The sequence below is a fragment of the Strix aluco genome, chromosome 1, assembly GCF_031877795.1.
Source record: "Strix aluco isolate bStrAlu1 chromosome 1, bStrAlu1.hap1, whole genome shotgun sequence".
Taxonomy (NCBI): domain Eukaryota; kingdom Metazoa; phylum Chordata; class Aves; order Strigiformes; family Strigidae; genus Strix; species Strix aluco.
In genome coordinates this window covers 26869667-26891954 of record NC_133931.1, presented here as the reverse complement: position 1 = coordinate 26891954, position 22288 = coordinate 26869667, and the positions used below count along the sequence as shown (strand labels likewise).

The window sequence follows — 22288 nt, the reverse complement described above, 5'->3', positions numbered from 1 at the left end:
AGGCCAGATCAAATGATCTAATAGTCCCTTGTGGCCTTAATTTCTGCAAAACTATGAAACTATATTCCCAACTTATCTTGGCAAATGTAGTTCACTAACTTAGAAGATTATAAGCAGTGTGAAATCATAGCATACCCTTTGCCAAAATACACTAGGAATGTCTTGTTATCTATTCATACATAACTTGTTCCAGATGAGATAAACTCTTAATAGCGAGCTAGTGAGCTACACAACAGATTAAGCAGATATGCAAAAGAATGACAGACAGTAAGTTTTTTAGGAAACAATTTTTCCTTAGCTCAATTGATGTACTACATAGCTAATAATTCTCTATGGAGTGGTATTCTTCAGCCGATTATGTCTTTGCAAGTGGGTGTAAAATACTACTGTTCAGATTTGTGTCTACCTTTCAACAAGAGAGAAAACTTCATCTGTCCCACGGACCACTGATTCATTTTTGCAGCCTGTGAAAAAAATGTCGCCCCAAGAACTCCCATTACTTTTGGCCTCTGCATATCAAACCCCAGCTACCTGGGGCTGAGCTTTCACATTCCTCAAACCATTTTCTGCTTGCCACCCTCCTGCTGGCATCTCTTCCTCACCCACTGAGAGCAGAGTTAGCATTGATGGTGCAGACCCCTTGCTGCTCCACCTGCTAAGGACAAGCAGGTGGGCTGCCACCAGCACAAGCCCCCGGATGGGGGACAACAAAACAACCACAGAGAAGGTTCAGAGGCTCCCTTTTTGGTACTGCTACAAAGAATTTTGTCTTATCCAAACACCAGGAGACATACAGCATACTGCTTTCTCTCCCAGTTGTTTCTCAAGATAGGGGTCCTGCTTTTCTAAGAGACACCATACATTTTGGCACTGTCTACCTTAGTGTGACATGTACAAACAAAGCCAGCACAACAGCCCTGCTACAATATTTCATTTTTAAACACGTTTAAAGAGCAAATATTACACACCAAATACTAGCATGGTCACTCTGCTTGAACTGACTTTTGATAGTTATTAGTGCTTAGCTGTTTCTCTGACATTATCAACATGGATAAAATCTCTCATTGGGGAAATTAAAAAGTACTAAATGCCAGTGACAGAAAGAAACTTTGTTACTTTAAATCTTGCATTAAAATGACAAGGCAATCAAAGTTTGACAAGACAAGCTAATTAGTATGCCAGCGAAGAAATGTGAAGGATCTCCGGGGGATTGGTTCTGAAAAGTTTTATGTCATTTACAGGGCCTTTTTTTCAAGCGAATGTTGTCAGTTCTCATGGTGAAATACACAACAGTTGAATTTCATTATCTTCATAGAAATTAAGGACTAAAATCCCTTCACTATTTTCCAGTTCTCTTCCTTTTTCCCCCTAAATACTACACCAAGTCTTACTTTACAACCAGAAATATAAACTCTTCAGGACACTAGTGCAAAACAACTCTAGCGCTATCAATGAGCACTAAAAATCTTATCATTTTAAGTGGCAGTATGATACGTACTGTGTTAGATATTTCACAGAATTATAAAAATATTCCTCTTTCCCAGAGAGCTTGTACTTTTACACGTATGACAAGGATATCCTTCCTCTACAATATTTTTAAGTGCAACTTAACTTTTTATAAAAAAATGTTAATATATTTTGAAATGCTGCATATTGCATCATGTACTGAAACCTGGATAAACAAATAAAATATATGGTAAATACACATATGTATGTGTTTTCTCAAAGATTTACAAGAACTTTGGACATTTCTATTTAAAGTGTTGCCTACTTACTACATTGCACTGTAGCTACACCACTTTTTTTTTTCTTCAGCACAGACTGAAGTTAATCAACTGTCACAGCACAGAACTGGGGCTTACGTTATACAAAAAGACTAAAATCCCAGCCTTTGGAAGGTGAATCATGTCACTTATCACCATCAGAAAACTTTGTTAATATGAAGCGACAACTGTGACGATACCTTCCCAAACGAAGAGCTCAGACACAGTCAAAAGCTCTGAATATTAGGAAACAATTAAAGGAATGCACTCTCAAGCCTCAAAATAGTTTCATGAATGCACATAACCTGATGGGACCTCAACTCTGCTAACTCTTCTGACTGCCACAGACATGACGAGTGGTTTAACACCCTGTTGACACACTAAGCAGGAGACTTCAAGAAATTCTTATTTCAAAATTTATCCAGAAGACAACCGAGGAGTATCTGGGATAGGTGTGGAGGATGAACGTAAGAAGACTGCTCTTGGACAGCTGGAGGAACATAACAATGGACTGAGCAAAACAAGCCCTGCCTGAGAGAGGGGGAGAGGTTACGGGACTTTACAACTACAGCAGCCTCTCCTGGGGTGGGGGAGGTGATTTCCCTGCAGACCTTCCAGGTGCATTCACTGCCCATGGTGAAGCTCTGCTGGACTGGAGGGATAGAGCAGGGTGAAGAGTTGTCAATGCGAGACGGAAAGCAGTGGAAGTTTATCCCGAAACATATGACTCGCTTCTGTGCTGAGCGCTGCAGGGTCTGTCAGCAGAAGTGTAGAGTTTTATTCTACAGGGATTGCCCATATTCTGGTAGAAGTATTGTAACATTTAGTAAGCCTGAGGTTGTTGGCATTAAGCAGGCTCAGTGAGAAGGATGCATACAAAGGCCCTGCTTTCCTTCCCCCACAAGCATATCCCCGGAGGGAAAGGTGCCTAACTTACCTTCCCTTTTGCTTCAGCTCTGTCAGCTTTTTTCAGCAATTAGGAAGCAAAGCAAATGACTGTAATCTGTTTGGGGATGATCCAGAGTCATATTTTAACGTCCAGGAGTGCAAAAAATATTACAGCCGAAAGACAATATTTTAAAGAATTTTTTTTTTCTTTTTTTTTTAAGGCAGAGGCAGAATTGCAAATCTGAGACATTACACACTGCAACCAGCAGAACCTCACACAAACACAACATCCCATGACCTGGAGAGCATGTGTGTGCCTTGATGGCAAAACGCATTCTTACCTAGAAGTCAGCTATAACATGCAGGGTATGTATTTTGTATATTTGTACATGAAAATAAACTGTTCTTGATTTCTTTATTCACTAATACTTGATTCTTCATTATACGTATGACTACACATATGCTTTCTTATTCTCCCTCATTTTTAAGTAAGAATTACTTAAGGAAACAAAACAGGTTTTGAAGGACCAAGGTTCATATTTTTCTCACTTGTGAAAGACATGCAAAAAACTTGTACACTTTAAAAGAACTAGGCTGTACAGTAAAAGTCTCCAAGTAGAACATCACTTTCAAAAGGTCATTTCATTGAAAGTAAAATGAAAAGCAAAATTTAATAAGAAAGGAAGGAAAAAACACTGAACTCAAAAGGTTAATAATCTATCCTTTAAACAAAAAAGGCAATCTACTTTTTCTCATTAAAACCTGACACACAGCACTAACTGAGGAGATTATGTTGTGAAAACATACTGCATCGCACGGTAATGCTTGATCGAGATCAGCAATCAGGAGCAAAAAGAAAGCACTGTTTCGTGATTATAATAGCAAATTCTGGAAGACAACCAAATACATCATCTGGCAGCTCAACAGCTGTTACAGCTTGGTAGTAATACCTTGGCATTTGCTATAAGCTATAACTTGAAAAATTGATTTCTCATCTGCCAGAAACAAGAAAATGTTCTCCTTTTAACATTTCTGAAGTTTCTTTCACTAGAACACCCAGGTATTTGATCCACTTTTAAATTTTTCTCGGCTTTTACCCTTGCTGCTAAGCTAATCGTGTATCAATTTGATTCAAAAATAAGTTTGAGGGAAAAATACCAGGTGCAACTTAAATAAACAATGTGCATCCCATTTTGATGACACACAGGGTAGTAGATAGCACAAAATATTCCTAATTGTCCTCCTTGCTCATATTCAAAGCTGTGATAAAGTAGCCTTTATTATACTTCATACCTGCTTGAAAAAGAGCCATTTACAAAATAAAGTTCAGTACCTTTCCATGTGTTTTGCTGTTAGCTAAACACACCTTCTTTTCCCAAGTCAGAGGCAGTACACAAGGATGTAGACTGAGATAATAATGTTGAGAATTTACAATACTTAACAAACCCAGTCTTTAAATTACTCCTGGGTATAGGATAGGAAGAGGAAGAAGGAAGATGTTTACTGTAATTTTTATAACTATATGAAATCATTAAAGCATTTGTTCTGTGTGTAGAGAGGCTCTCTGCAAAGATCAATTTTCTAAGCGTACAGTACTTTATTGACCTTAAGGAAGTATGCACCATAACAAGGACATGGACTACTTAAAATCTTTTAGCATTTCAACTATTTCAGTTATTTTAGGGTTAAGTAAAAGCAATCCATCATAAATATTTTAGATTTTGGCACTCCATTTAGATTTTGAAGTGTCATAAACAGTATCTCTCAGAAATCAATATTCACACAGTACATCCATGGGGAAAAGAAACAACATATACACAAAGGTAGTATAAGCTATCAAATAGATCTCTACCTTTACGCCTAGTGCAGTTTTCTTGGCCTCTGCTTTTAATCTTGTAGCTCTTAACATAGGCCTGGTTTTCTTATAATCTTGTTTTCCTAGAGTAGAAAAGCACATTTAATGATGTAAAATGAATATAAAGAATGTCATCAATTATTTCAGTTGAAAAATCAGATTTTGTAGCATTTTGAAAATGTCCCACAGTCCAGCACTATAAACAGGAGCTACTCTGTAAGACAGTGGCTTGATCCATGGAACAATGGTCCTTAAGACAGACAATGTTAGCAACAAGCAAGAGATGATAAATCAACGTAGAACCCATTACTCCAGGGGGACATCAAAATACACGTATGGATAGCCATCCACTAGTACGTTTATTAACTTGTTCAGTGAGCATCAGAGAGCAAATAAGTAGATTAAAGGTGAATGACATTTTTCCCTCACATTTCAATCAAAATGAAACTTTCATTATAATTTTTGTTGGCTAGTCATCTCTAATGCATATAGAAATGTGTAATACAGGACATTATGGTGAGTGTAAATGTTTCATCATTCTGAACCCGAACATTATTTGCAAGTATCAGAACTCAGAGACAAGCAGGTCAGTCCAAGTAAGTGCTAATAAGACCATTGCTTCACACCATCTGCTTGTAGAAACATGTTACACAGTATCTTCTATAAGTGTCTTTGATGAACTTTTAAAAAATTACAGGGACTATCTCTTGCAGCCACAAAGAGTGCAGCCAAGTGCTTGATTACTGTGAGTCCATATGAACTGAGTTCAGAGGAGGACATGCAATTACTTAGAAATGGTATAAATCATTTATCTCAACTTAATAACAAAACCCACTTGATATCTCTCAGGGATATTTTTGCTGTCTGAAGGGCCTGTCACTGCTGTACTATTAACCATAGCTTCTTTAAGTCAACAGAAGTCAAGGTACAGCTACACGCACAAGAGGAGGAGAAGGAAAAGAGGAATCTGTGAAGAAACTGCTCAGAGCAGTAGAGCCTCAGTACAACTGCTCTGGCTTTCCAAAAAAACTCCTTTCCATTTTTTCCCCTCTAATGAATATATACCTTTTTGTTCTTTTTGCCTATTTCCAAAGCTGAGCTACAATGCTTAAAGCAGAAATGTTTGGCCATTTTTAAACCATTATTTTTACCTAGTTGTACATTAGCTTTCATTATTGTTATATTCAAATAATTTAACCTTTCCTCTAAAACCATGCCCAATAGTTTTGTGTATGCAACACTCCCATTTGCTCAACCAGATGTGATCTTACATTCATAATCAATAGTGCAAGCTTCTCATTTTATGGTCACCTTCAAAACGGGGATATTATAGTGCAGTGGCAAAATTCTGAAACATGAATTGGAAAAGAAAGGTCTTCTCCAGTAATATACTGGATTCATGGAAACACTCTATCACTCTGCTCATATTCAATACAGAGCTCCTTTCTGTAGCATATTGTGGATGCTGAACTCGCATTACAGATTTGCTTTCATTGTATAATCTCTCCTCGGCTCTAGGGATTATATATTGTGAAGGTCTCCATATTATCCTTTGGTCAGATATTATTCATAAAAGACCTAAAATAACTTAGAAAATACTCAATAACAAAAGGAAAAATACCTGAAACCATGTCAATTGGGGAAAAAAAAAGGCATATATCAAAGATATCCAAGAAACCTTCTTAGAGGACGGAGTGAAGAAAAGACAGAATGACTATTTATGTCTGATGCTCCAATATATTAATCCAGTCAATGTATCTCATTTGCAGGACAGGACCACTGCAGCGCTATTCTTCAGAAGTCAATGATATCTGATAACAGGATGCATCAGGAGTACAGTAATTTTTTTGAACAGTTAGGGAAAGAATTGCAGGAACCACCAAAATGGCTAATTCAAGAGACGAAGCCAGCCCAAAAGAGTATGTGTTTCTTCTTCCTAAAGTACTGTAGTCGTATGTTTGCTATGAAATAGTTAAAGAGCTGTCAGAAGTTCCATTATAAATGGCAGGAGCTTGTAACTCATAAAAATTCACTCCAGGCTGAAATTTGGCATAGATATACCCCAGCCTTGAATTTCCTTGTTTGTTTGTTGGGAGCCAACTTTCAATAAAGTGATGCAGCTGTTCTTACTTACTTGGAAACAAACTATAGAAATTTATCCATCTGAGATGTTTTAAGCATGAAAAATACCTTCATTTGGAAGTATATAACTGACAAGAACTAAGTTCAATTTCAGTTCTCATAATTCAGGTTTGCTACTCTCCTTTCTGGGGTAAATAAAGTAGGACAGTCAGAGGTTTCCCTTCCAGGGATGCAATGGCATTAGATAATGAAAGCTAGAAAGCTTTGTAAGGCCCATTAGGAATGGGAAACAAGTCAGCTACTGAAACCCACCTCTCTTCCTGCCGTTGCCCATTCTCCCTCCTCCTCCCCAAGGCTCACCTGTGAAGGTGACACAAGCAGGGGTAGATATTGCACAGAAGACCCAGTATGTGCACTACCTCTATCAGCAGGACCAAGTCTATTCCTAGAAAAGGGAAAGCTTATTGGCGTTCTTTCCTTGGTTTCAGGCACTCTGCTACTGTTTATTCCAGTATAGTGGCTATGGCTAAGACCGGATTCTACTTATCTACAGAATACTTCCAGATTTATATTAAATCTGATATGAACAACTAACCTCCCTATATAACAAATAGGCTATTTTAATAATGACTCTAGAGCTGGTAGTTCTCCAAATCTATGCACCTGCCATTAATTTACCACTCTCCTTGCTTAAACGTGATAGCCAAAAGGGGGGAAAAAATATGGTAGGGAAACAGTCTGAGTCCACCAAGTGCAAAAGTTTAAAAAGGGCATCTGTGGAGCTCTTTGTAATGAAAACCAGATTCAGCAATTGTACTAAAAGACTCTTAAAAACATCTGAACTTTCTGAGGCCTTGGAAAAGACATTTGCACTACAGGACTATAAAGAGCTATGAAATGCAAAGCCCCTACCACATGAATACTGATCATTACCACCTGGAAAACAAGCAGAAATAAATAATACAGGCTCCCTAGATTCTTTTGGGCCTGCAAATTCAACCAGTTGGAATACGTATATTCACACTCCAATGTCTTCTAGTTTTATCTCACTTTTCCTGCAAGCTTTCTTGTACTTTTATCTGTCAGAGTCATCAGCTTAAGCTGTTCTTCTTCCCAGGAAGTGACCGTCAAAGCCAGTTAAGATGGAGTCATCAGACAAAGGCCCATTTCTCTGCTTTACCCAATGTCTATTCATGACACTGAGTTCTCCTGAGGGAACATACAAAGGCAAGAAGAAGAAGCCAAAGAGATAGAATTGGAAAACTTCCAGACCAAATCTTACTTTTTGTATTACTTAAGCAAAATCCTTTCCTCTTCTACTTCTCATTATTGTTATCAATTCATCATCACTTTTCTCAAATTTCACTACCCCAATTTCCTTTTTTTTTTTTTTTTTTACAAATTTGCTACTTCTTTCCTTACAACTTTTCCAAGTCCATCACTTTCTTTCCATTTTTAAGGCCAAAGACCTAGTCCATGATAAGGCAACTTTTCTTACTGACTCCAGCCATCACCTCTCTGCTTGTCCTGTCTTCTGTCAGTCCCTCCCAAGACCAGGTGCAAAGACCATCCACCCTTCCATTTCAGTGCTTGAAGTTGCCTTTGCCCTTTGGAAGCTCTCCAGAGTTCATGTCTCATCCCACCCCTTCCTTCCATCCTTCTTTCACAGTTTTTTCCACTCCTTTGATGGCAAAGTGACCACAGTAGCAGCTGAATTGAGTTGTGTCCTGTTTACAGACCCTGCTTGGGAAACTTTCCACACGTAGAAAAGAAGACTACTCTATTAGTTGTAGGATTACAAAGGGGTGAAGATAAGGGTGAAATATAGGGACTTTTTGAGCCACTAAATACAACTGTATTGTGAAAAATGTCAAAGTGTCTCCCTCAGAGCTAATATTAGGTATTCATACAATATGCAGCTTGAGTTTGTTTCTCCTGATGTAACCAGGATTAAAAATCTACAGGTTTCACAAGAATTTTTGTGATTTATCTCTACTAACAAGGGAAACTGAGATCCCATATATCTTCTATTCAATAGTTTTAATAACAGATTAGAGAAAATCTGATCTTGTATAGTCAGTATTCTTTTTAACTAAACCTCCAATGACACCATGATTAATGCAAAACTTAAACTAAATAATACATATGAGCTAGACAAGTTCATTAAGTTCTGGGTGACCATTTTTTTTTTGTCTACACAAATACTGTGACATTACCAGGTAGTATGCATAACATTGTACTTTTGCATACATACCAAGCTCTGTCATACATGTAACTGAGAATGCAACATGCTGAGCATGTATTTAAGAAAACTGACTACATTTAAGATTGTTTAAAGATGCTGCAGTTTAAGATACAACCTGAACAAATCTATAGAATAACATCACGAGAAAAAAAACTTAGATTCCCAACCCTTCCAGATATTTACTCTTTCATTCTAACAATAGCTCATTACTGGAATTGAATAACAGACTAAAGACTGCGTCTCTGTTTTTCAATTCATCAGGCTTAAGCAGAAACAGGACTGCATCTTTGGCCTTTGTTGATGCTGCTGTCCAAGCTTATTATCATATGAATATCTAGTTATTGTTTTATAAATGTTCACATTTCAGGAGCTCCCTGCTTTCTTTTCTCTCAGTAGACTTTACAATATCCACCTTCATTATCATCATGTGGCAGCATTGCTCTTCGCCTGCATTTGCTACTTTAAAAATTAATGCACTGCTATTTTCTGAATACTGTACTGTGTAAGCTGCTTATGAGTACATTATGCTATCAAGCAAGCACATGCAGAAAAGCTTCCTAAACTGTTATTCTTTCAATGAAAATACAGCTGGTTCTGCTTCAAAGGCACTTCTTTTCACCTGCAAATGGACTTGCTTCTACACTTATTCCTCAATTCATTGTCTTTTATTTGTGTCTGCAAATCTTTAATTGCCTTTAATTAGAAAAAAGTAAATTCAGTGCTTTAATCTTGCAAATACATTCAATCATAATTCTGTCTGGGATGAATACCAAGTTCTATTCACTGACTGATCTTTATAACAAAGGTATATAAATTTATTGTCCGTTTATATAGACCACACCAATTAAGCCACAATGGAAAAGCAAATAGATAAGAGTCAAAATATTTGAAATGAGAAATGTGCAATCTAAATTTAATTACTCAGACAAATTATTTGAAGATGAGTTATTTACAGCATGCCAAAAAACCTGACAGATAGTAAAATTTGCTAATCAACATTACAGATTCAAAATTCCTTTCAACACTTTCACTATAATTTGTAACAACCAACAAACTGCGTCCTGAATCTTTCTGTGCTGTTATTATTGTCATAATCAAAACATTAGTAAGACATTTTCCATACAGTAGCAATCCATTTCATATGTTAAAGTATTATTTAAGTTGTAATAAAACTACAACTACTGGGTAAATTTTAGTTACCAGTAGTCTTTTAAGTAAAGTTTATTAATGTAACTGATCCTGAAACCCATACTAAAATGTATACATAGCTAATTAGAAACTAGAGAGAGACTGTGGCAAGCTTTACTGCCAAACTGGAAGTGTCAAACTGGTACTGTCAAACATGCAAGACATAGAAGGTCATACCCAATGCACCTGACTTCAGTTTTAGGTGATTGCTTGCTTAGGTCTCTCTTTACTTCCCATTGAGAGACTTCTCCAAAGAGTGAGTGATAGAAGTCTAGGACAGCCTAAAGTGCTCTCTAGCAGCACCTATTTTACTGTCATCAACAACAGAGAGAGCCTAGAAATGTTCAGCACCCAAGCGGTGGGTTGGTTTCACCGCTAAGGTTAAACAGAATAAATCTGAGCCAAGAAAACTAGATCTAAAGGACAAGTGGAGAAGGAGAACCAGTTTCCTACATGATTTTATCTGGACTCTCAGGACATTTGCGGACATGGCCAAATTACCTTTGAAGTAAATCTTAAGTATTACTAGTACTATAGAGAGAACATCACAGAACCACAAAGGGACTGTAATATGCATCTAAAATCACAGCTTGAATTCCGCCCTTGCTCAGCTATGCCATGGTGTTTCCCAAACCGGTTAGTTATGTCTGTACTACAGAGCCACTGTTGTGAACATGTGCCATAATTATTACACTGCTTCTTCTGAACTGTTCCTGTGTACTAGCTATGGCCCCTGGGGCTTTAAGCTACAGTCTCATAGATTAGGTTAGAAGGGATTTCTGGAGGCCATCTGGTCCAACCCTCCACTCAGAACAGAGCCAACTTCTACACTGGATCCAATCTGAAAGTGAACTCCAGTTGCTCAGGGAGCTAGTCTAGTTGAGCTTGTCTAGCTGAGTTTTGAGTATTTCCAAAGGTGGAGATTCCACAACCTCCCTGAGAAACCTTTTCCAACATTTGACCATTCTTCTGGTAAAAACATTTTTCTCCTACCTAATTGGAATCTCCATGTTCTAACTTGTCTCTTGTCCTACCACTGTGCACCTTTGAGAAAAGTTAGGCTTCATCCTGTCTGTAGCCTCCTATTAAATATTTGTAAGACATGTAAGAGATGTATAACATCTCAGCTGAGCCTTCTCTTCTTAGAGCTGAACAAACCAGCGCTCTCAGCCTTTCCTTGGTACATCCTGTGCTCCAGATTGTCATCTTGGCCCTTCACAGGACTCACTCTAGTACGTCCATGTCCTCTTCCTAGTTTTCTTGAAGATGGGCTAGGCATTTGCCTTTTTCCAATCATCAGGGAATATTTCCCTGGAACCAGCTAAATGGCTGACAACTCAGGGAGAATTTGGCCATAAAATCCCTGTCTGAAATACCTTAATGTAACTGTAGTAATGTAACGGAAGTGCACCAAAGGAATTCAGCAGGGTCTGTGTGGCAGGTGCACCTGCCCAATGAAAACAGGGCTCCTTGGCTGCTGAAGTGTAGCAGCTCCTGATTGCCTTTGCTCTCAGGGTTTCATGGTAGTTGGGGCCTTTGGCCAATAGGAGCCACTATTGACCACAGATCAGATTCAGTCTGGGTATAAATGGAGACCCTTGGGGGAGCCATTTTGGGCTTGTCCTCTGGAGTAGCATGCTGTTGTAGAGGACTCTCCCCTTGGGTCAGGATGCTGCCCAAGGAAACTCCCTGAGGTGACTTGGGTTGGGATGCTGCCCTGAGAAGATCCTCAAGGTTGAGAGCCCTCACTTGTTAGATGATTGATAGAGTGTTCTGGGTTGTTGTTAAACCATAGAAAGTGGTGCTTTGTTCTGTGTTTTGGGTTGTTGTTAAACCCTAGGAAGTTGTTCTGTTCTCTCATGGACATTTGAACATGTAATTCAGTAGTTGCAGAGGGCTAGTTAATTGTGTTGACAATAAATTTTTAATTTTTGGTGGTTGGTTGTTTATTTGAGAGCCTCTGTAACAGTCTGTAAACAGCAAGTCAATGGACTAAAAAGTTCAAATCAGTTTGTAGTTTCAATAATTCCATAACTTTACAGTAGTTTGGTTTTTAATAGGAGGGAGTATAACTATTTTTTTCCCTATGTGCCCTGGGACTCCTTAAAAGTGGGCTCTATCATCTCATAAACAGCAGCAGAATTTTTATTTAAGTGCCTTCGTTAATGTCAGCAAGTTAGGTGTTTGGCATGGAGAAAAAAGTGTTTTCTCAAGTGCTCTGTAACATCACCCAGATCCATAAAGGTATCTAGGGACCTAGCTTCTAAGGTGCGTGTACAGAAGTATATGATTCAATATCTTTGAGAGATTTTAAACCAGTCACTGTATATTCACTGAGTAACAGAATTTCAATCCAGTGAAATTCTACTCACATACAACACATCTTAAACATGCAAGACTCATCCATAACATGGTAACTCTAAAAGTGGAAATCACTATTTAGGATGTTAGAGGAATGTCAGAAAAACAGAATTCCCCAGGAGTTTCAGGCCTAACCTCAGCCAAAACCTGACAGCAAATCACACATTGGTAACAGTGTTACCATCTATGTTCCAGAATCAGCAACAGAACTCTAGCTCACATCTATGGGAACAAGGGCATTTATTATGTTTTTTTGTGCTCTTAGTGTCACACAGATGTATTCAACAACCATTCTTTTCCTGAGAAGCAGAAGTGAGACTTCTTATTTTTAATTGCTGTGATTCCAAATGGAGTTTTTGGAGCCTTAGCTTAACAGAATTATTTTGATATGTTTTATACTTACTCAAGAGTATGTCTGTACTCAGAAAAGGCATGAACACCCCCCACAGCCTCTCTCTATTTTATTCAGGTTTAATGGCAGCTCAAATCACTGACCATTTTTCAATCTTGAGAGACAGAACAGCTTGACACTAATAATACATTTGCAAAGGACACATCATCATTTAACACAACATTAAGTGCTCAGGGACAACTTTTTACCGTAGACACAATGTGCTCTGAGCTCAGGGTTGACATTTAATGCTACAAAGATAATCCAACCAGTCATTCATGAGGGGTAAATTAATTTTCAAGCAACTATATTTCAGCTTTAAGCAAACAAGAAGGATGCATTAAAATTAATAAATTCCTTTTATGCTGCATGAAAGATTAAAAAACCACCAAAATATAAAACATTCTTAAGTATACCAAAATATATGCTTTTAATTATTGCTATCTTTCCCCAATTCCAAAACAGAAGTCTAGTAATATTTGTTAAATATAATATTCTGACTGGAAACAGAATCCCTTAGAAAATCCATCAGAATTTGCCATGAGTTGCCATGAAAAGCATCATTTCATTAGAAAAATGCTTTACATTTAAAATTTGTATTAGACATATGTTGATTGTAATCAGTAATTAAGAATACATTTAAATTAGAACCTTTTCTGATATTTCTTCTAAGGAATATTTTAAAAATCAATATAAGCAATTATGAAAAGAAATTCAGAAAACAAGTTATCAATCATGTACAAAATAAAAAATAACATCAATACTTTAAATCAGCTAATTAGTTACATAATTTCATTGTTTTCAATACCTGTAGAATATACTCAATTAACTGCAAGACCATACTAAAAGATCTGAAGAACAGCACTAAAAATACTGATGCTTTTTAGATACTAGTTGATGGGCAGTCCTTTTTTACACCTTTCAATGCTAAATCATCTTTTACAATCTTTTGCTCAAGCCCAACAGGTGCATGCCTACAGCCATTAAAAAGTAATAGCTCCATGTAAAAGGCGTATCTTCAACACACATGATGGCACTTCTTCAATTAACCTTTCCAACAATCTCCTTAACATTTCCTACTCAAAAAGACAACTCTGAAGACATTAAACACCTTTCTTAAAAATAAATTAACACAACTAATTTGAAACAGATCACTGGGTAGGTGTTTCACTTCTTCTCCACCTACATAATATATATATATATATGCATTGATGTGCATGTGTAGTTTTGAGCACATTTTTATTACTTTGCTATGGAACAACTACTAGTAGTTGCACTTTCATATAAACAACCATGTTTTAGTATAAATTCTGAAAATGAGAAAAGCAAAACAAAAATGTTACTGCTTAGGAGAGAAGTACCCACCATTAATGCAATTAAAAGCCATATTTTTATCAAACATTTGATTAGATGATTTTTGGACAAACTATTTCTTTGATGATGAGGGGTGTGAAAAAGGCATCATAAGGCATGGTAAGAGGGACACATAGCACACAAAGAGTCTTTCTGCCTTTCTGAGCCAGACTGCGCCCAGCTCTAATTTGGCTTACACTGATTTTATTAACTTTGTTGGCTGCAAATAGAAGAAAATGTGATATATCCTGAAATAAGTGGAAACAGACTTATGGTCAGAGCTTTCTAGTAAGACAGAGATAGCATGCAGCGCCATCATTCCAGAGCTGCAAAAGTCCTGAGCATGCTCTTCTGATCTTTGCTATCTCTCTCCCTAGAAGCCTCAGACTTGTTTTTAACATATCCCGTTTGAAGGTGTACTCATAGCTAATTTAATAGGGGAAAAAGCTGAACGGGGGGGGGGGGGGAATCTGCCAGATAGAAACTAAGTAGCAAAGACAAGAATAAGAGAGATGATTATATTGTTGTCATAGTCCCCACACAGGGACTACAGAGTCACAGAATAACAGGTCCTTAAAAATGGAAACGGCATAGCCTCACTAGCTTACCCCCAATGCTTCACTAGGTTTATCATTAAAAGTTTCCTCATGTCCAACTAAATCTTCCACAGCACATTACTGTTTGTCATATCCACCACAGACTTGGAGGACAGTTGATTTATTCCCTTCTTCTTTGCATGAAGCTTTTATATATTTAATGACTGCCATTACATCTCTCAAGTCTTCTGCTCTCCATACTGAACCTGTCTTTCAGTCCCAGTTCTTCAGTCGTTGTTTTCTCAGCTCCTCTTGCTCTCCTCTGGACTTTTTTTCTGACCTTTGCACAAAATTGAACACAGCACTTCACCTGAGGCCTTATTGATATGTTTTATGTATATACTCTGCTTATATATTCAATCACAGTTTGCCTGTGACTCTGCTCACTGTACAAACCCTTTTTCCAAAATTATTGCCTAGGCTTTTCTTACCCATATTCAGCCTGTAGGTTGGTTATTTATACCAAAGTTAAGAATCTTGCCCTTTTCCTTGTTAGGTTACATTCTATTTTTCCAAGCCATTTCATCAGTTTCTTAAATTTAGTTTGAATTTTAATCTTAAACTCTTATCGCTTTACTGCCTTCCATCCCAGTATGATTTGCAAACCAAATTCATCATCCCACTTGCAATTAAAATATCGGGTTCAGGACAGACTACTATGGTTCCCTCATTACACCTTTACAAATGGACAATAAACCATTAATAACTACCAAGAACAGCTTTCATATCAGTTTAGTACTGATCTTGCAGTAGCTTCATATTCACGTGTCTCTAGTTTGTTTCCTGAATACCTTGTCAAAAAGCCTTGACAAGGTCAAGGCATATGGCACTTCTTCCTCTTCCCCATCGATAAGGCTTGCTACTCTGTCACAGAAGAAAACTGAATTGATTTGACAAATCACGTTGGCTATGGCTTACCTCCTTGTTGCACTGTAGGTGCTTACAAGACACTGTCCCTGTCCTGAAGAGCTTACTGTGAAGAATGAGGAAGCTGCATTCAATAATTTATGAATATTATATGTCCCATCTGTTTGCTTGTTATTGTGATGTTGGCTTTATAATTACTGAGGTTAGCTCCAATAAAAGCTAGCCTGTGCTTAGGTAGGAAGGTAGGAAAATATTACGAATAGTTCTCCACTGAGAGCACTTAGTCAATAAAGGAAAATATAGACTGATGACCAGGTTGACCAATTCAGTTGCCCACCATAAAGCAAATCCATGAAACACATGTTCCACAAAACATCTTCTCTGTTCTTCTTATCCCTGCCAACTACTTAGCCAGAAATCTCTCCCATTGTCTTAAATAAATTACTTCTTTTTGACCTTAAACAGAACAGGAGGAACTGAGGTCACAGGAGAAGTCAAAGATTCCCTACTGGGTTATTTTTTAAGAAAAAAACCCAACACACACGTAAATGATTCTAAGACCACGATCAAAAGGAAAGCAATACCCCCTTCCCTCTATCCCCACTGAGGAAAACCCCTTCAACAGCCCTAGCTTATCTGAACAAGCAAGAAACTTCCAGACCGTGTCTCTGGCAATAAATTTAATCTCTTGAGCATATGAACGGGACCAAACCAACTACTTCCTGAAAAATCTTTTCAATACCAGTAATTTGAAATTGATTCCCAATTACTCTTATGTATATCACGCTAATGTCAGACAACATCACTGAGTCATTCACAACAGTGGCTGCTGAATAAGTACCACAACATCATCAAGTACTGTAATAATAATATCAAACCTTCTAGATAAAGGGTCAGTGGTCTTTCAGGAGAGGAGGATCTCTCTCCCTCTGCTGTAGTTAATCCCACAGTACCTGATGTGTCCAACCTTATTAGGTGACTATGGCCTGTCCCTGGGGGATGTCACAGTGGGACTGTAGCACCACATGGATCTGGAGTCATCCCTTCTCCCGTGCCCCTGCTCCTCCATGAGCACCCTCCCAGGAGCCACAGGCCTCCCCAGTGAAACCTGACCAGCTGTTCTTCTGTGGGACTTTACTTAGAGGAGGGATGGTGACAGCTAGTCCAGGAAGGGAAGGACACAACCTGTCACCCACAGCTTCCTTTTCCCCAGCTGGAATAGAGGTCAGGTCTTGGGCGTGGCACAGGAAAACTGAGCAACTTGGAAAACAGACAAGGCCATATGAAACAGTACAAGACTTCCACTGCAGATACCACATCGCATCAGTTTCTAACAGTTTCACAGTTTTCTGTTCTCACACACAACAGCATGGCAGTATTTGAATGGTATTAGTACATCACCCAGAATTAAATCATATATCAGGTGTTATGAAAAACAAAAGCAGGCAAAGAACTGTTTGCAGCAAGCAAAGATCATGGAAAAAGTCGCATGATGAACTAGGGACAGAGCCTCAGAGACAACGCAGCTCAGGATAAGCTAGGGTCACTTCTCTCCAACACCTGACTTGTTGAGCTGAAATCCCATTTAATGTTAGCCTGTGTCCTTGCTGTCAAGATTAAAAACATTCTTTGCTTCAGACTGACTTACCATTAATTCGCCTCTCATCACAACTTGCTAAAGAAAAGCTTCCCAAGTCTGAACCAAACAAGGCCTGGACTGGAGCTAGAAATTATGGGTAATGGACTAAATTTACAGATTTAGTCCAATAGGATTCATGGCATTCACCTACGAGTGGAGAAGTTGCAAGAGCTGAGAGGGATATCCCATGAATGATCACAGCCACGTTTAAAAAGTGAAAGCATAGAGGAAGGAAGAAAAGACATGTGGGTGAAGAGACTTGCATGAGGTCAGGCACCAGAATAATGGCACAACTGTGAGCCTGAATGCCTTAACTCCTGATCCAGTGTCTTATCCAGTGGATAATGCTTTTCTCAGAATTGAAAATAAATTGGATGCTGTCTGCCAAGATGCAGTAATTCCTTACTAAGTCATATCATTCTAGACCAGCTGTATATTACAAGACCATCCCAAAATACAAGTTGTAATTCATTAATTCTGCCTAAGTAAAAGGTTTCCAGTAATACTGTCAGCATTTGCAGTTCTCACTTCAATGAAGCATATTGCGAAGGATGCTTTGTCAGACCTATATATCACTGTCACTCCAGGAGTCAACGCACTGACAGTCTTAGCAGAGGTGGATGTTACAGGATACTGTGAAAGTGATTATGTAAGATGGAAAAGCAGGTTTTTGGAGTCTCACTCCAGCAATGCAGAAATCAGAGGCTTTTAATGGAATTAGTGGAGAAGGGAACATCTCTTGTACACATCACCATTATCCCTTGGGATCCTAAAATTACTTGTGAGGAATAATCTCTCCAACTCACTCATAATTTTAGCACTCCTTAGAACTACATATCTTCAGTTCGCCCATAATTTAAACTTCTTTCCTTCAACAGAAACACCACCTGACAGGTCTTAACTAAAAGTGAATGACAGCAATAGCAGCTTACTTAAAAGTGTAAAGGAAATGCATATTTATGAGCACCCAGAGTAATGGTTTATGGACCTCAGAACTAAAGGTGTAATAATGTCTTGAAGGCATATTAGGAGACACAGTTTTACCTTCGAAAGCCAAACTGGGCTACAGCCAGTGATAAGATCCATGTTTGTCTTAAGATAATAGGATAGAGGAGCCTGGCTAACTTTACAATTTATTTTTCTAGACATACTAGTCCATCCTTTTCCCTTTCTGAAGGCTCATAGAAAAGGAACTACAGGTGTGTGCACGTAGTGTACTAAAACATGTAAAATAATGGCATCTTACTTCTGACTTCAGGACTGGAGTTGTTGCCTTACAAGCGAATGTCTCATTCACAAATACTGCAGTCTTCAATATATTATGAAGAATAGCTAGACTTTACTTCACACCTTCTCTTTAGGCATATAAATTTGTCAAGTAACTTAAATGTTGTATTTTTCCAATCGCTTTGCCATCAGAGCAATGGTAATTATTTTATTTCATCATTTGCACCAGTATCAGTGCTCTGTTCATGTTTAGCCTCATTTTGGACATGACTATATTATAAACAATTTAAATATTGAAAGGCATGTATTTAGGCAATTTATTCAAAGAAACAAGGATTGCTCCCAGCATCTTTTTCTCCAAAACTTAATTCCACAGGATGATCTTTTAAGTATGCTGCTTCTTGAAGGAAACACAAAAGCTGGAGAGACTGCTGAGGAAAACAGTCTACATCTGGAAAACTATTCGATTAGAGCAAATAAAGCATGGAGCTGTTTTCTATTCCTGAATCTTCCACAAAATTACTGTATGACCTTGGGAAATCTCTTTTCCTTGTAAGACTTTGGTACTCATGAAAAACTTTGAGATCCTGGTCTAATGGTGTAACAGAAGTGAAAAACACTCATGAGTGTTATCTATTAGAGATGATTCTCTAATGGCCTACATTAATTTCTTTTTAAAGATTTTAAAATTACACTTGCAAATATAATGAGAAACAATTAAAAAAAGTACCTGAAAAAGTAACCAAATCTGCTACTGACCCCTTAAAGTGATTTTCTTATTCATTAAAAATGCATGTTAAATATTTATCAACCCATGTACAAAGCAATTTCAGTTTCTGGAATTAAAAGCATAAAGAATTAAACAGGAAACTAACTTTTAGCTGTGCTTGTTTCTTCACAAACTGTTTATATGGACACTGCTCTATCACAAAGGTCCTGTGTAACCCCACGCCTCCCTCTCTCTTCCCTTGCTGAAGAAATCCCTTTGTCTAGAGTTACCTAGTGTGGTCTAGCACACAGTAACAGGACACAGAACTTCAGCCATGTACCATTAGGTGACGAGTGACTTGGTCCTAGTTCAAGTGTATCTCCTGCGGGAGAGTCCTGATGTGCAGCATCAGTAGAGAGAACCCCCCACCTCCCATGGCAGTGGGCTCCCAGCAGGCAGGACAGGCGTTGCTCAGGACAGATGAGAGACGTTGTTTGCAAACTACCTCAACAGTCCTCTATTGACATTTCTCGCTCTGATTGATTCCATTCTTTAAATATACCAGAAAGGACACATTTATTATACATAGCATGCAGAGTGAAAAACAGTCAATGCATTTCTTTTTGAAAGTCATTTTTCAGTTCCTCAAAACCTAGAGGTTTGTCTTGCATTCGGAGTGAATTGTTTTTCTAAATGTCTCATTTCATAAATAGATAGATATAGAAACACAGAACAAAACAAAGCCACACACCCTCCCTACGGCCTGTTTTTCAACAGTTCAGTTACTTAGAAGAAAAGAGATACAACTTCACTTTCAGTGAAGTCCTTATGACAGACATACTTTTCCTAGATCCAAGAAAAAGCCAGTGAATCTGATTCTGCCAAGTTCTAAGAATTTGGCACAGGGATTTTGCACAAGCAGAACAGAGGACATTAAATTATTAAAACAAAATTACTGCAACTAACATTTGAGTGAAACATGCATGCAGTGAAGATTTACATTGAGTTACTTCTCAGTTCTTTTGGTGCAAAATCCAAAGGTGTGACAGAAGTACAATGCTTATTTAATGCTCATGTTACAATCAGTAATTTTTTTTTCTTACAATAAAAGGGCTACAGAGTATAGCAAAAGGACTCACTGACAGTTCACTCCATGGTGTGCTAGTGCTTTATTTTTATTGTTTTTCTCCACAGAAATATCATAGGAAAAATCTTTAGGCCCCCACTCATATTTTTAATACAGTTCAAAGGCAGGCACTGAGAAGTCAAGGAATAAATACAAGTTGTCTGCTTCTAACATATATACCACAATAGAGAATTTTATGAATTTTTAACATTTTATGATAATGTATGCTGCTCAGAAGCCCCTTCCTCTTTCAGTAGCTAAGTAAACATGCACAACAAGACTCATCGATCAAGTTGTATGATGTGTAGTAAATGAGGCAAGGAACCAATGGAAGATGACAAATGCATTTATGGTTAAGGTAATAGACGAGGACCAGAATATCTTTTCCTCTCTCAGCCATGTTTTGGGTATGACCTCAGAGAAGGCATGCACGTTTTGATTCATCAAATGTGCAAGCAGTCCTAGATAAGTCTTCCTTCTTTTGGGTTAGGAAAAGTGCAGAAATTTGATGAGGTAAAACATGGCAATAGTCTTACCTCATTCTTCTCCAAGGCCAGCATCCCACACCATGATCAAATGGCAGCTTTAGTTGATATGTCCCTGATATGTTAGTGACCAACAGTGCACATAAATACATGTGCCTTGATCACTTTCCACTCCCTGTGTTTACCCAACTATAACCTACTCTAGCCAATATATCATTCTATTCCAAGATTTACTGCGAATGAAGTTCTTTCAGTGTCCCCCATACTGGTGTGCACTTCCAAGTTCCAAGCAACTTTATACTGAAAGTTTTCAGTAATGCTTAGTGCTGCACACCCACATGAATTTCTTTCAAAATGTGCTAAGCTAGGTCAAAATAATTCTTGGGATAAGACTGATTTTGCATATGCTGTTCAATAAATAAATAGATAGGTGGAGAAGGAAAACTCCACCTAAAGAAAGCACTTCAGTCAGTGATGTATGCAGTGGACAGCCCATATGCCACACATGCCCTTATTGCACAACCTTTGGCACCTGTTGTAAACTGTTTTCAAACTCCTCCTATTTACTTACTGAATGAAATATGTTTCCAGATTCCTTGACAACCTACAAATACTATGCATTTCTTTTTTCTGCCCCCCTGGAGATGAGCTAATTGCTAGAAGTATTTGGTATAAACCATTTTCTAGTTTCTCACTGACATTTTTTGATTACAAGAATGCCTGAGTCACATCCTATTCCTGCCAGTGGGACATGCTGCAACAGCTAGGGCCAAGGGGTGATATAAGAAAGTCCCGTCAAAGATGGACAACTGGGGATCCTCCAAGAAATTGCACACTATACTTAGTACTAGACCATTAAATACTGCACTTCTATAATATAAAGAACAAAAAGAGCAGCAACACCAAATGTATACCCAGCAGTTTATTTTAAAACCCCCAAAGCAGTAAAAGATGATGCTGTAGAAATGTTTTGACAGTTTCATCACATTATGTTGAGAGCACAGGCACTGAAAAACAAAGGTTAATGTTACGATCGAAATGTGCCCCTTTTCCCTCATCTCTCTGCTTTCAACCTGGACTTTCAGCATGAATTTCACATTGCCTTCAACAAAAAGGAAAAAGCCTGTGAAATTCAAGATTATGTTTTCAGTTCTCCTGAAGTCTTGATTTTAGTGAAAATATTCAGTATTAATTTTTCCACAAGTAAAACTACAGTCAGAAAGTTATGGTAATCCTTCCAAATGCATTTTCTAGCTATAAATATCTTGAAAAGCTGCTCCACTTCACAGTGAAACTTTGTCCATATGGAACATATGACTAGGAAGGACTTGGTGAACTACTGAAATCCAGTACTCTGTTAGTGAAGACACCCATATCATTCAGTTTTGTTCAAAATTGATCACAGAAAATGATCAGCTGGAAAACAAGTTAAAGCCTTGGGGTTTTTTTTGGTCTTTAGCCCTACCAGTAGGACATTACTTAAGAAGCTCAATCTTCTATTGGTAAGAAGCTG

At 37.9% G+C, this 22288-nt stretch overlaps 1 protein-coding gene across 2 annotated transcripts in view; it reads right to left on the bottom strand.

Moving 5' to 3' along the window:
• TRIQK (triple QxxK/R motif containing) overlaps positions 1-22288 on the bottom strand; it is a 64832-nt gene that overhangs the window by 10471 nt on the left and 32073 nt on the right. For both annotated transcript variants that reach the window (XM_074816029.1, XM_074816038.1), the window contains one exon: positions 4504-4589. In XM_074816029.1, coding sequence (XP_074672130.1) covers positions 4504-4589 — 86 coding nt within the window. The remainder of the gene's footprint in view (positions 1-4503; positions 4590-22288) is intronic.